This window comes from Poecilia reticulata, chromosome 20 (genome assembly GCF_904066995.2).
Source record: "Poecilia reticulata chromosome 20, P_reticulata-male-v2, whole genome shotgun sequence".
NCBI classification, from domain to species: domain Eukaryota; kingdom Metazoa; phylum Chordata; class Actinopteri; order Cyprinodontiformes; family Poeciliidae; genus Poecilia; species Poecilia reticulata.
Window position 1 is genome coordinate 5,085,748 of NC_088849.1, and position 15,061 is coordinate 5,100,808.

The 15,061-nt window shown below is 41.7% G+C and overlaps 1 protein-coding gene across 3 annotated transcripts in view; it reads left to right on the plus strand.

Moving 5' to 3' along the window:
• The window catches only part of jcada (junctional cadherin 5 associated a), a 33,580-nt gene extending 19,727 nt beyond the window's left edge, over nt 1-13,853 (plus strand). For all 3 annotated transcript variants that reach the window (XM_008438516.3, XM_017301959.2, XM_008438517.3), the window contains exons 3-5: nt 2,619-3,548; nt 4,743-8,230; nt 9,864-13,853. In XM_008438516.3, coding sequence (XP_008436738.1) covers nt 2,619-3,548; nt 4,743-8,230; nt 9,864-9,898 — 4,453 coding nt within the window. In that variant the 3' untranslated portion in view covers nt 9,899-13,853. The remainder of the gene's footprint in view (nt 1-2,618; nt 3,549-4,742; nt 8,231-9,863) is intronic.
• Nucleotides 13,854-15,061: the final 1,208 nt, after the last annotated feature.

Below are 15,061 nucleotides of genomic sequence, written 5' to 3' on the forward strand. Positions count from 1 at the left end.
TACTTCTCTCTTCTCATCCCTCCTTTTTTTTTAAGTAGGAGAGGGATAATGTATGCCCGTGTGTTAATCTCCCTCATGGGACCTTTTGGAATTGTAATCAACACAGCTTTTGGGCAAACCCATGCAGCTCCTCTCAGCCCCCCATTTCAGCACGCCCCACGTTTACACAGGTTGCCAGGTTTGTTGGGATACCTCCCCGCTTCCGTGTTTTCCACTCACATAAACCAATATGCCTAACTGGCTCCCAGTGTTTCACACGTAATACATCTGCCTCCATAATGGATACATCATGAATTAAACAGCAGTTATATAGGGAATATTTAAACATGCAGATGGAGGATTGGCTATATTTAGCCTCTCAGATAGGGAGACGCTGGAGTGTGGGATATTTTCCAGGGATGTTGCCCCACTTTAGCCAGTCTGGGACTTTTATAGCAGAGCTGTTGATTTTGTGTATTTGCATCAGTTCACTGTAAATAAGACTAAAGTCAATACAGCTGTTTTCTTGTCTACATAATTAGTCCGGGCCGCTGGATTTATCCCCCCCCAAAAAAATATTTTGTTAGGGCAAATTTGAGTTTTTCCTCTCCAAACTGTTTTAGCTACTGAGGCAGACTCCTGAAATGTGTCACGTAACCCATAATTAGCCTCGGTGGTTGTGCGTTTTCTCAGCTGTTTTGTTGTATCATGTAGCTGGGATGCCGTTGCTGTTGGGAATGTGGGAATTACAGACATATGTTCCGCAATTTCAATCTATTGTTTGTTCATCCATCTTCGGCCCCAACGCGTTTAGCCTGGCAGCTTTGGTTTAGATAAGGACCAGACCTATCTTTACACTCCCTCCAGACCAGTCCTGTTTAACCCAATTAGACTGATGATGATGGCAACTCATCGTTAAATGTCCTCAGATTTACCAGACTGTTGTGGCCCCACTCCCCACTCCCCTCACCCCAACCCCCTCCATCCTCCTCTTCCCTCCCCAATCTCTTCCAGTAAACATTCATTGGCCGGTAATGATCGTGGATGGAAATGTCAAGGACGCTCGGCAGCCGAGGCCTCTGGAGGATGTGCACATGTGCGCTTGCGTCTTGTTTACATTTCCAGTCAGTCTGCATCACCAGGAACGGTCTGAAACGACTGTGTCTCATTGTTGCCCATGCGGCCCGCGGTCGAGCGTCACCGGAGTGAAATCTGGCTCGCTGTCTGAAAAAATGAAATCGCGACAGAAAGGCCGTCAGTGAAACGGCGTCTGAAGCCCTGATGTGTTCAGGACGGCGGTGTAGGAATAACAGACACAGTGTGTCATTGTGTAATGTGTTCACTGTGCCCCGTAGGAAAGCTCAATTACCTAACATTACACGCCTATTTATAGGCATCTGTCTCCATCTAGTGGGACAGGATTTCTCTTTTTTTATTATTATTATTATTATTATTATTATTATTATTATTATTATTATTATTTTCCCATCTGTTTATGTTTCTGAGTATTTTGTCATTATGATGGTACCTGGATTGCTGTGAACATTTGTTGTTCTCTTATGGACTTTCCTTTTTTTTGTCACATTTAAATGTTTCAGATCATCAAAACAAATCTAATATCAGTCAACTTGAGTAAATACAAAAATCATATTTGGTATATACAGCATTTGTTTAACAATTGAATGCAATTGTGTTATAAAATGGCACTATGTGCCTAGAAAATACATAATACTGCTCCTTTAAAGGAAATTAGCTGTCCAAATAGGAGTGGGCGATTTGGATTTAAAGTTCTATCAAGATATTTTGTGATTCTATTGTTAAAATGACAAAAGTGATGATAAGAACTATTACTTCTTTTTTAGGTCACTGTATGACTGTGACTGCATGATAGTTATCATTATTATTTTATATTATATACTATTATTCAGTATAATTTAGGGCTGGAAGATATGGCTGAAAAAGCTTACCACGATACTAGCATTTCATATCAGTCAATATCAGTAATTATTTATACTTTTTTTTTTTAAATATCTGAATTGCCAAACTGATTTTACCTTTCCTATTTTAGCCGCAGTTCTCTCTCCACACTGTTGTTTTTTACTTTTAAGCAGTTATGAGGCACGGTGGTGAAACCCGGATCTGCTGCTGTGCAAGTAACTCAACAGGTTGTTGCTAAGTAACCAAAGAGTGAATGAATTAGCTTGCTTAGTTGGCTGTGAGAGGATCAAATTAAGTTTAAATGAAAAATACTTTATTTTTGAATTGAATTGAAGGTTGAGCGGTTTAAGCCTTTCCTAAGCCTACATCTACCAGAATTCTGTGTGGTTCTGGTTCAGAGTTCAGTGAAATCAATTCATATTCTATCAGACTATTGATGCTGATCTATTGCAATATATATTGTTATTGATTTATTGTCCAACCTAAGTATAGCTTTAATATTTCTTTTTTTCTTTTGCATTATTGTTGTTTTTTAGGTCTTAATTTCATAATGACTACCATCAGCACTGACTTAAGATTCTCACCAAAAAATCTTATAGAGTGTCTATAACTGGCATATAAAACCTCTCACATCTTGTCCACTTTTTGTTCAGTTCACAGAAGGCACTCTGACCTTTTCATTTATTTGGCTTTCCTTCAAGGTTTTGTGATGGCAACAGAGGCCAACAGCCACAATCCAAGGATGTTTCATACTGGAGGAGGAGAGGCCAGGATTTCAGCGTGCTGCTGGACTACGCTGACATCAGGGAACCCCATGGAAAGGGACAGGGAGGGTTCAGCAGGCCAGAAGGGCCTCAGCAGGCCAGAGGTCAAGAGCTCTCTGTGGAGGACCGTCAGAGAGCAGCTCAGGAAAGGCAGCGCTGGGCAGCCCACGCCCAAGCTCAAGCCCTGGCCCAGGCACAGGGTCGCTCTAGAGAAAGGGAGGCCGCCCTCCAGCAATGGAGGATGGCAACCGAGAGGAAATGCCAGAGCCTGGGGACGGAGGAGTGGCACCCAGCTGTGAGCTTCAGCCGCCAGATGTCTCAGAGCGAGGCGGAGCGTTGGGGACAGGAGCAGCAGCGACTCCATGCCAGAACGCCGGAGGGCATGGTAGTCCACCCCAGGACCAAAGCTAAGTCCCAGTCTCTGCCCAGGGTGTTGCAACCCGAGAGCCTGCAATACGTGGACATAGCATTGTCTGGTAAGGAAATGTTCAGGCGGGTCAACGGCCACCCGCTGACCCACCAAGACTTTTACCGAGCACCTCGCTGGCCAGAAAACGGGAGGCCGGCCAGTGCCAACCAACTCTCAATCACACCAAAGGCCCGCTTCACCCGACCCCCCAGACCCCCTTCTTACGAGATGCACCAGCAGATCAGGGGAAGCTGCGAGGTTCTGTCCGGCAGAGAGTCAGTGACCCCCATGGCAAGGGACAGGACTCCCATCCCCACATCGAGAAGTAAAGACCCTCAGTTGGACTATTTTGCACAGGATTCTGGGCCTCCGGGGTATATCCCTCCTCCATCTTATAAAAGAGCTCCAATAATGGGAGGGGCGTTCCGAGGATATGGAGATGTTCCTTTTGAGTACAGGTTATTATCGCCTTTTTCATAAATTAATTCAAGACATTTGCATTCTCTTATTAAACTTAAACATATAGAGCCAAGTTTAAAAGAGCAACTGTTGGATTTAGATGTCTGAAAATTATCACAAAAATAACATCAGACACTGTTTAAAATGATATTTTTTGTCAGGTTTTTGGTTAAAACTTTAGGAGCTGACTTAATTGTCTGTCATCTGTTTTATTTAAATTTGGTCTCATTCTCATGAAAATGTATTTATTAAGCAGAAACAAGGATCATAGTTTAGTATTATCATATAACATCTCAGCATAATCCTTTCTCATTCAAGATATTTGAATTAACCAAGAAATAATTTCAAACATCTGTTTTTGCCCCTTTAGTCTCAGGAAAACATGAACATCATTCATGTGTGTTAACTCCTGCCTTTCACTTACAGACAGGATGTTTTCTCTACAGTTTCACCAGTGCAGTGGTTTCTACATTGCCTTCTCAGAGAAGAACAAAAAGAAAAGATCTCAATATAAAACTTGAAGTAAACCTAAGATGAGATGTCCAGTTCAGGGTATTTTTAATAGATTGAGAGTCCCCATGAAATGCAAATCCTGATGACTGTTGTTAGTCTGCTATAAGTAATTTTGTAATCTGCTGCACCCATGGTGTTGGTTAGCAAAAGATGCTGCTAGCTAACACTGTGGTATTAGCCGCAGCAGCATCGAATGGATTTCGAAAATCCACATCTGATTTTTGAAACATTTTGGACCAGTTCCTGCCGCATTCCTCATAATACATGCATGTATCAAAGTGATGTAAGTGAATCATCAGACAATTGAAACATAAGCCAATAAAATGTCAAACTGCTAAGATTAAAAAGTAGGCAAGAAACTTGTTCTATTTGTCCAACTGAAGAAAACTGCATTAAAATATCTTATGAGCCAAATTATCAGTCATTTCAATCGACTAATTCAGATGGAAACATTGTCAGCAGTAACAAAATGTGGGTTTATTGCATAAAGATAAAAAAAAATACTGCGGTCCTATCAGGTATTTGAGCTAGAAATATTTTTTTTTATTAATAATCTTTAATTATTGATGCTTTATATGTCTAAATATGCAGCAGAATAGTGCTACATACTTATTTAAGTGCATCTATTCATAAAACCGTTGTTTTGATTTTCATGTTTTCTTTGTTCCTTTAACTTTTAGGTACAGAGGGGATATGTATCCACAGATACAAGTGGCTCCCGATGGATCTCATTGGTTCATCAGGCATCCAGCTTGTTCCTGGCCTGGTCCCCACAGAGACAGAAGTGCATCCGCCCAGAAGCAGCTTTACCCTGTGTATTCAACCCAGGAGCATTCAGGAGGAGGAGTTCAGTATATCTCCTTTGATGATCCTCGCATTCGTCACATTTCCTCAGCTCTGGGTGGTAACTCCCTGACGGACGCTGACAAAATCCGCCACATCCGTAATGAGCTTCCCAGTGTCACCGTATCGGAGCCTGCACCCGACGACAGTGCCTTTTTGCCCCCGCCACTGGGGCCTTTCATCTCTGCCAAACTGGCAGGTGAAAATAACCAGACGTCTTCTAGCAACGTGGACAATGAAAATAAAAGGTGGCGAAGTGATTTGCACAAAGACACTATAAGTAACTTCCGAGCACCTGACCAAAACTGCAACAACAGACATCTCAACACTCTACCATCTCCGTTGTCCCCCTCTTCAGCTTTTCAGCCCCCATTATCAAGGACCTTTTCTCGTCAGGGGTCCAGTTCGGACCAGGTCTTTGCAGAAACCATCACACAAGTAAAGACAATTGTTCCAGAGTCAGGACAAGAAATCCAAAGGAACACCAAGAGAAGAGTGAGTGAAACCATTTTCTGCCTCGTGTCCGTCCCCGTTCACACGCCGACAAACATTAACAAAGGTTTAGCAGCTGATCAGAACAATAATGAGGCAATGCCAAACCTGACCATTACGAACACTGACACTTTTGCTGTAGGTCTCAAAGAAAGCCCCAACATTCGTAGCAAGTCTGTGAATGAGATACCTATCAAGTCACGCTACTCTCACTACCACACTACCAGCACGTCCTCAATGAGGAATTACAAAAGAGCTCCTTTAAGAAAGGAGGTCATAGACGCCTGGGTACTCCAAGCAAATGAGGACAAAGAGTTAGGCTATGGTGGATCTTGGCCTGGAAACCAATACCGTAACCAGGAAACTCAAACAGGCTCACCCGTGACAGGTTTTAAAAGTCCAGAAAACCAAAGCCCTACCAAGAAACGGGAGGCTCTTCATTCAGCCTCAGATACAACTGTGGATCTTGATATTGGGACTGATCGTGCCTCCTCTTATGGGTACCCAATGACGGGTCAAAAAAACCTTCATCTTTCCAGTAACAGCGCCTTCTCCCGTCTTAGCCTAAGCCAAACACAAACAGAATCACTTCAGCACACACAACAGGACCCATCCTCTCCTACCAAGACACAAAATCAGGGAGAATATCAGTTATCTTCTCCTAAGAAGAGCAGTCCACCTGAAAGTGAAGAACAACTGGTCTTTGGGCAATTTCTCTTGAAGCCAGTGAACCGACGACCCTGTGACGCAATTGGTGAATTGGAGACTATTAACAAAGAGATGGAAGATACAATTAGCAAAAGACCAAATGTGAGTCATTTTAAAAATGATTGTGTGGATGAAAGACTGGCTTGTTTTAAGTCAGGAGCACATTTTGCTGGTGGTCCAGAACCAGGTCGGGAAGCAATTAGTCTCCCACCAATGCACATCGAAAGGCCCAATAATTTAAAAAAGCGATCAAAGTCTTTTGCCTCTAGTGCTGATCTAGAATCAATGGAAATGAGTGGAACTTTCTCCAAGCCACAGGCCAATAACATCCCACTAACAAGTAAGCAATCCCCGCATCCCAAACCAACCCGTAGCAACAATTTTCTCTTGTCCTTCGTCCCCCCTTGCAGTGATTCAAACCATCTCTACAGGCAGGACATCCCAGTTCCTCAAGAGTCCTTGTTGAGGGATGTGGGACTTACTGTCTACACAGAAACTCCTGGTGGTCCTGGAGAGCCAACGCAGCGCTCTCTTTCAGTCCCATCTCCACTCAGTCATAAAAATCATAGTCAATCCGTGACAGCTCTTGTGAAAACTAGTGGCAGCTTTGAGCACAATTCAAGAGAAGAACTTGACCGTAACTCGAAAGGACACTCTAAATCAGACCTCTCACCATTCGGTAGTGAGTCAAAGGTCTGTGGAATACAGAGGGAAAGTTGCATATCGCCTGAAAAAGGCAACTCGCTACATACTACAAGACGGACAATGGAGGTGTCTTATGCGTTTAGAGATGATGATAGTGATGAAAGATATGCACTCTCTGAACCTCTAACATATAAGAATGACTCAACAATAGCAGATAAGCACTTAGAGAGCCTACTTATTCAGGAAAAAGCTAACGCTTTGCCTGTGGAAGACCTCAGCAACCTGTATGAGGTGAAATTTGCAAAAGGAATTCCTGAAAATGAGTCTATAGAGGAGAGGGCTGCAAGGATCTTGGGTATTGCTGTTCCAGTTGAGGCTTTATGTGTTGAAGATAAACTGTCTGATGACGACGAGACTGAAATGGACACTGCTTTGGTTGACAAACAGCTAAGTTCAAATGAAGAAACACAGCAAGTAACAAGAGCGATTGTGCAAGTCCAAGAGGAATCCCTGATCGTCCAGGGAGCAGATATGGAGGTGATCAAGGAGACAGGGTCTAATGTGGTGCAAGAGGACGAAGATAGACTAAAGCACACAAATGACCACAATGATGGCCAGCAGAACCAGGATACAGAAACTCCATCAGTTCTAGACCTCCCCGAGTTCCCACCAAGTAAGCTTCCTCTGTCCCTACCTGTCACACCAGACGAGATCTTATCACTGAGCATATGTAGTGGGGAGAAGAAAGGGAGAGGTGGAACATGCAAATTTATTGAATCTCTGCAAGATAAGCTGAACTGTTCTGCAGCTTCATCTGCTGCTGCTTCGACTGGGTCGACTACAGAAAGAATGGCCCGTCTTAAAGAACTGGACTCTGTGTCTAGAATAAGACGCCTTAGCCTGAAAAGTCCAGAGCCTGTACAGGAACCAGGATCTAAAGAAGTAGAAGATCTAACAATGAAAGTTTGTAACGAGACAAGGGAGAATGTTGCACAGCAAGGTGTTGAGAAGGAGGAGCAGGAAGAGAATAGAAAAATAAGTCAAGAGGATGAATGTGTCAATTTAGTTAAGTGTGATGAACCAAAAGAAGCTGCTGATGAACTCTGTAGGGAAGAGCAAAGACATTTAGAGGAGGTATATGACATGACCAGTGAAACTGGACAAAAGGGAAGCAGTGAGATAAGTGAAGAGCATTTTAAACCAGAAGCTGAGGAAAGAATGATGGAATTGAGAATTGTAGAAGATGTTGAAAACACCTCGGAGAACGTACCAGAAGCATTGGTCTGTAGAGCTGAGGCTACCAAACATGCAGAGGATGGAAAGTTACCAATACCAAAGCAGCGTACCAAGCTCCAGAAGCCTCCTCTGCTTCCTAAACCTCGCAGTGTTCCCAAGAGGGAAATCACTCTACCACTGAGCTTCAGTACCGGAACCTGTGGCACCTCCGATGTGGAGGAGGAGGAAATGCTCTCTGTCTCAGGTGGGTGTGAAAATCATTAAAGGATTATCGCTTTTCATACATACATGTCCCCATCATAGTGAGTCATCCATTATATAAAACGTAAACATGTCATATTTGTTACTTTACATGTATAAGATAATACCCATTCTCTTTAAGTTATATGTCAAGAAAAATGTCAGTGCTCTTTGCCTAGCAGCTTGGGTGGATGCACTGTCATCCTGAAAAATAGCTTCATCATCACCAGACCTACTTTAGATTAATTGAGTTAGTAAAGTGTCCAAAGGTTCAATGCCCTTCCTGCAGAAGTAGTGACTGCCATCTGTCCTACTCCTTTGCCTGACATTCAGTCTCGTATTATTAGTGGCTGTGGAAATGTGCTTGTTTTTTCATGCAGTCACTGTTATACAGTGCTGCAAAAATGTTAAGAGGAAAGTTCTACCCCAACCCAACCTGGCCCTTTTATATCACTGTGGAGGATTGTTGGCCCACTCCTCTTTGCAGAATTGTTTTTATTCAATAAAATGTAAAGCGTGAACTTATTTGATTGAAGTTATCCCATAGCTTCTTAGTCATATTCAAGTCCAACCTTTGACCCAGTCCGAAAGCCTTCCCATTGTGGTAAGCTATTTAGAGGTGGTTTTGCTTGTGTACTTCAGAATATTGTCCTGCTGCCTGGCGGCTTGACAATTAGGGGTATACTAGACAGTTTAATACTGCACTAGTTAAGTGTTGATCCGTTGCTGATTTGTTATGACACACTGAGCAGCTAATGTGGTAGTGTGTAAAGTCAATCCCAGGGATTGTTTTTGAAAAGCAAATTCAGAATTTATTCTGTTCAGATGAAACCATTTGTGCACAAATCCAGTAACTCTGAGATACACGACAACAGCATTACCAATGACTGCCACAGCGGTCAAAAACTTGCATTCCCTTCCGGGTTCAACACCTGTCTACTAGACTGTAAAATAGGCAGTTCAGAGTGTTTCTAGAGGTAATCTCAAGTATTTTGTGAGTTCATGGGTGGGTGTAGTCCTTAGTCATTGCGAATACCAGAGGTCCACCATGTTTTAAAATTCAAACAAAGATGCTGAGCCTAGCTAAACCACTTCTTGGCTAATGTAGGGAAATGTGGAAAGGTAAACAGAAAAACCGGTGGGCATGTTCTATGTTGGCCCCTTTGACATTCCATCATTGAGGTCATCATAGCAAACCTTTACTTTGGAAAGCCTCTGGATCTGTATACCTAAACCCAGAAGCAAGTGGAGTAATAATATTCAGGTTAGTGTGGACAGGCCCTGAATCCTGCTAATATTTGCTACCATGAAAAGTGAATCATAGTTGGCAGTGCCTGTTTCATTTTTTCTCCAACGTTTTACCGAGTTAGCCTTGGCATGAAACGGAAACACACACATTTCTGTAGATGAAATGAAATAATAACAAATCTGATCTTTTTAGATGACTCTTGGAGCCAATCTGACCAGGTGGTGACTCCAGTTCTGTCTCTCTCTCTCTCTCTCTCTCTCTCTCTCTCTCTCTGTCTCTCTCTTTCTCTCTGTGTGACAAAGCAAATACTGTTGAACCATTTGCTGAAAGTCAGCCCTCGTTTTCAGGGACGCCGTCTCATCTCTTCTTTCTCTCCTTTTCTCATCAGACTCATACGACCCCAGTCGAGTAGAAAGGGTGTGACCTCCAACCACTGCCTTCACCACTGTGGAAATCTGTCTTTCTCCTGTTAACAGCTTTTTTACCACCGACAAAGACTTCCATCTCGCCTCGTAGCTCAGTCGGCTCTCCCTCCCGCCTCCTTCCAACATCTCCAAGAACCGACCGTCCTGGTGCTGCCAGAGCATTTTTACAGCCAATAAAAGCTACAGCTGGGTGCTGGTTCCTTAGGTCGTATCAGACTTGTCACCCCATCGTCTTTGCCTCTAAAACTAGTTCACGTTCTCAAGCAAGCGGACTTCCTCCTCTCAGAAGTCATCTTTCCGTTTCGGAAGAATGTGTCGTTGATTCCCGTCTGCACTTCCTGGGAGCTTCCGTGTCGAAACCTGAATGTAAGAGTGCTTCTGTTTATCGAGCGAGCAAAAGAAATGTAACAGAAAAAAAAAATAACCCACACACACAAGGTGACAGTATTGCATTACAATCAGTATTAACCTACACCAAATGTAAATAAAAGAGTTATAAGATTTTATTAAGATTATAAAGAAAAAAATCAATCTAAGACAATAAATTGAAATGTATATTTTCTTATCTATGTTGAGAGATTAGATTTGTTTTTCAAAGTGTAATCCTTACGTGTATGAGCAGTAATGAAACTCCTAATCGTTTTTCACCCCCTCCTAGACGTGTGTGATCGAGAATGTACTAAAAGAGTTTGGGTTGCAAAGAGAAACACTGTGGTCCTTGAATAGTTTCACTCAAGAGCAATATAGTCGTCATATACAGGGCATAATACCAGTAGTAAAGTCTATTTCAAGGAGCTAATCTCATTTGCTTTGAAGCTCTACCTTTAGGTACAAGTGTTAGATTTGCACTGCGGAGATTATTGGCTCCGTGTTATTCCCAAACACCTGGTAATCTCCTCACGTACTCGGAGATTACGCTCAGAGCGATCCCCCTTTGTTCGCTCTCAGCATCAGCAGCCTCACTGTGTTAGAAATGTCTTTAGTTAAACCGCATACTGTTCCAAAAAATAAAATAAAATAATCATTCCATGCGTAATGTGTGGCATTAAGAGATCTGTACATGCAGTTCCACTGAGAAGTTTACATCCAGGTCATGTTAACTTTGGGCTTTTAATGATTTATTTCAACCAGGTTTTCCACCAGCAGGGAATAACTATAGAAAGGGATTTAGATGCCTGGGTTTGAGTAAAAGGGTCAAATTATATGTTTTCAGGCTCGTATACAACCATTTAACTTTTGGTTAAATTTACCTCAAGCAGAAACTTGCCACGTTTCTGGCATAACTTTGGCCTCTTCTCAGCAATGGTTGTTTTCCAATTGAGGTTAGGACATTCCAGACGTTTATTGGTAGCCATCGTTTTCCCATTCCAGAATCAGTGTTGGTGCGTCAAGCTACTGTCAGCAAGTTTCAATCGTCTAGTTGTTTGAGGTACATTTGTAGAATTTCAAAGTTCCTCTCTTTCTCCACACACCAGAACCACTGGCAGCAGAGCAGCCGCATCGTGTTGCTGCCCCTTCTATGTTTAGTAGCTGTTTCAATGTATTCAGGTTTAAAAGCCTCACCTTGTCAGTAGCTTGTCACTAGCTGTGTTTCCATTGACCGTATAATTGCGCAATTTGACATTTTCACTTAATGGAAACACGGCAATTTAAAAAAAACAAAAACATTTTTGATAAAAGGTTTTGGTGCTAGGATGAGGTGTTTTTATTTGGCAGTAGCAAAACTGCAATAGAAATACTTTTCTCCCATCATGAATCACATGATCATCAACCAGATGTTGCCCATGGCACAAACCACGAAGAAGAAAACAGGAAGTGGTAGGAGGATGATGGGGTAACATGTTTTATGAATATTGTGTGAATAAACATTAACGTGTGATTTTGTGTTTCTTAGTCAATGAAAACATTTCAGTTTCAAAAATTGTGTCTTTTCAACACAATTTCACAATATTTGTCAACATTTAGCGATATTGACAAAGTTTTGCCCACATTTGCAATAGAAACGTCTTTCGTCTGACCCTAAAATTCTCCAGAATTTATTTGATTTGTTTATGTGAGGAACTAGTGGGACAACAAACAGCCATGTTTTGAAGGTGTTGAATATGCAGACTGATTTAATTACTGCTTGGTAACCTCTTAATCAGTGGTAATGTAAAACTCTTTCAACTATCAACAGTTGCACCGGTAGTACAGCAATATCCAGCTAATGGCAGGTTTGAGTTTTGTTGGTGTCTGGGTTGTTCCTGACCAGTTTTCCTTGGTCTGAGGGGTTCAGTGACACGGCAAACTGATTTGGAGTCATATCCGAATAACTTACACACAAATTAAATATATATGTTTGAACAAATGGTCTTACAATGTCCAGTTGTGTAGTTGGGAATTTCTTTTTTTAAAGGTGTTTGCTCTAGTGGCCTTTACTTGATAGTTAATTGACAGGAAAGTGGGTAACAAGAGAAGAGGGAAGACTATGCGGCAAAGGTCACCAGGCCGGGAATTGAACCTGCGACGGCCACATCAAGGACTGAGGCCTCCATATGTGGGTTATGCTTGACCCCTGCACCACAGCACCCCTAGTTGTGTAGAAATTACTCCGAAAACTTTCCAATACTTGGTTGTACCCTTGGACGTTTCCATTGTTCTTAGTATTGGTTTTCCGTTCAGTGTTGCCAAACAAAGACGGCATAGAACTTATGCACCTTATTTTCTTATTTTTAAAAATGTTTGAATCTGTATGTTGCATAAATATTCCATAGATTGGCTACAATAAATCATTAAATGCCCAAAAAGTGCTATGATATTCAAAGCCCGCGATGGGTTTATGCAAACTTCCGACTGGAACTGTTGAGATTTTCCTCGTCAGTTTGTTGCGTTTGTGTTGTCTTTTTGTGGGAAGACATAGATGTAGCGCTACAGATCGCAGTGTGCCTTGTACACACTGTCTCAGTGAAGATGTTCGTCTGTGTGTAACCTGTCCAGTTTGGGCAGCAGCAACTCCTTCTCATCTCAACAGATAAGACATGTGAAGCTGTTTAGGCAATAATATTATTAAGCTAACGCTTAGTAACGATGCTGTATAGAATCTTGCTGTTGGAATATAGTCACGGTATCTGAGCTTGTTTCATAAGTTGATGCTGACATATCAGTATTGTAAAAGTTGCGGGTAGAACTGGCAGTTGGTTAGCAATAGAAAAAAATTTTTGACAAACATGCCAAACCAAACTTTATGCTATGCATTGGATTTTTTTTTTTTTTTTTTTAAACCAGCAAAGTTCAAGTCTAAAATGCTATTATCCACTTTGCTTGTGCAACCATATCACTCTGTGATCCAGCTGTATTAAACTGTGTGGTAAAACCTGTTTGGACCGGCGTGAGGCTTTGCGTGGAAGCAACTCTGTCGATGGTTCATGACCATGTTCCGTGCCGGTCCGGTCTCTAGCTCAGTATTCCTGCACCTCCGTGCTCCAGGTGAGGCGTTATCCGGTTCATCCCCGTAGGTCTTTTTGTACCGCGACGTCTTTGTAACATAATCTAGACAACTGGTGCACATCCCGCTTTGATATTTTCTATTTTCATACAGAAGTATGTACAGCTTTTTTTTTTGTAAGTGGCGCATCTCTCCCTTCCCCCCTCTTTTTATTTCGGTGCATGTAATATCGCAACAAGTCACAGAGGAGGTGTATTTGAATATAATAATTGCATTTGGTACAATATAGTCTATCCAATAAACAACTGTTATATTTCATACAATGTATATTTTATTTTACAAAATGTTAAGCTACATATTTAAAACAGAACAAGGTATTTTTAGATTATTGTGAAGACGGAGGTGTTTTTGGAGGCACAGTATTTGTCCGTACTTGGTATGATTATTGAGGCTGATCAGAAATCGAGACAAATCTGTGCTGTTGTACCTGTGCTACAGACTGTTCATAAATAAAAGTCTTTGCATGAAATGTTTTGTCAGTGTGTTAATGTTTTGTGTCTTTTACAAAGAGTTTGAGTTCTCAAAAACACTTTTTAACAATGACACACTTTTAAGAACTTAATTTAGTGTAATAACTTTTGAAAGAATGTTGCAACCCTACCAAAATATATATCTGTAAGTAGTAAACAAGGCAAGGGTAGATAGTTTCAGTTGGTTATTTCTTTGTTGTCTCTTGGCAACAAGTCTGTCATCGTTGAAAAGCCTGTTTATGATTATTTACATTTGTAAGGGAAATGTATTTATTAGTTGAGCAGCAGAGTTGGATGCGGGTTGCCAAATCCTCGAACAACTTAGGTGGAGGCAGAACACAATGGAGATTAAAACCTCTTTTCCAAAAGTGGCATGGCCAAACGGCAGCATCAGACCAACGCACATGATCACGCAAACGAGAGACATAGTGTTAAACATTGGGGCAGTTACAGGAGCCAAATGAACTGATGTCTCTGTCTTTTAAAATTGACTTGAACTGTCCAAAGGTTATAAGAGATGATTATTGGGGCTTGCTATGCAATGCATGGCAGAAACCTATTGTTCTACACATAATAAGAGGACTCTTTATTTATTTATTTTTCTTACGTCACCGTTAATGCGGTCCGAACCGTTGCGTGCACCCCCACAAAAGTGGTATCAAAACGTTCAGCTTGATCCCAAGAAGGGAGCTATTACTTTTAGTGGGATTCTGAGTAAAAATGATGACATAAATTGAGAAAAACGAGAAAAATCGAGGCTGAGTGTCTCACAGAATCAGTAATCTTTCTCTCTGAAACACATACACAGCATAGTGGAGGTCTGACTCCAAAACTCTTTTTAACGCCCCCTCACAGGCACAAATCTCACCTTATTGATCTCAAAGTCGGTCATGACAGAAATACACATGCCTGCTCCCGTAAAATATTTTCAAAATTTTGCTAGGGCTTATGGTGTTTTGTCAGGGTCCTTGAGACCAACGGTGTCTCACAAGTATAGAAACTGTCTCCAGCATACTGTCTGACAGAGAGAGCCAGTCCAGGTGCAGATAATTAATTACCATAGCAACGGGTCCCCGAGAGAGGCAGTGAGTAGTCTCACAAACAGGCTCAGTGAGAGCTCTCACAATGCATTGTGGGAAGAATACACATTTCCTGTGACTATTCATATTTTGGTTACATAAAATTATTTTTTCTCTGAATTTTTGAG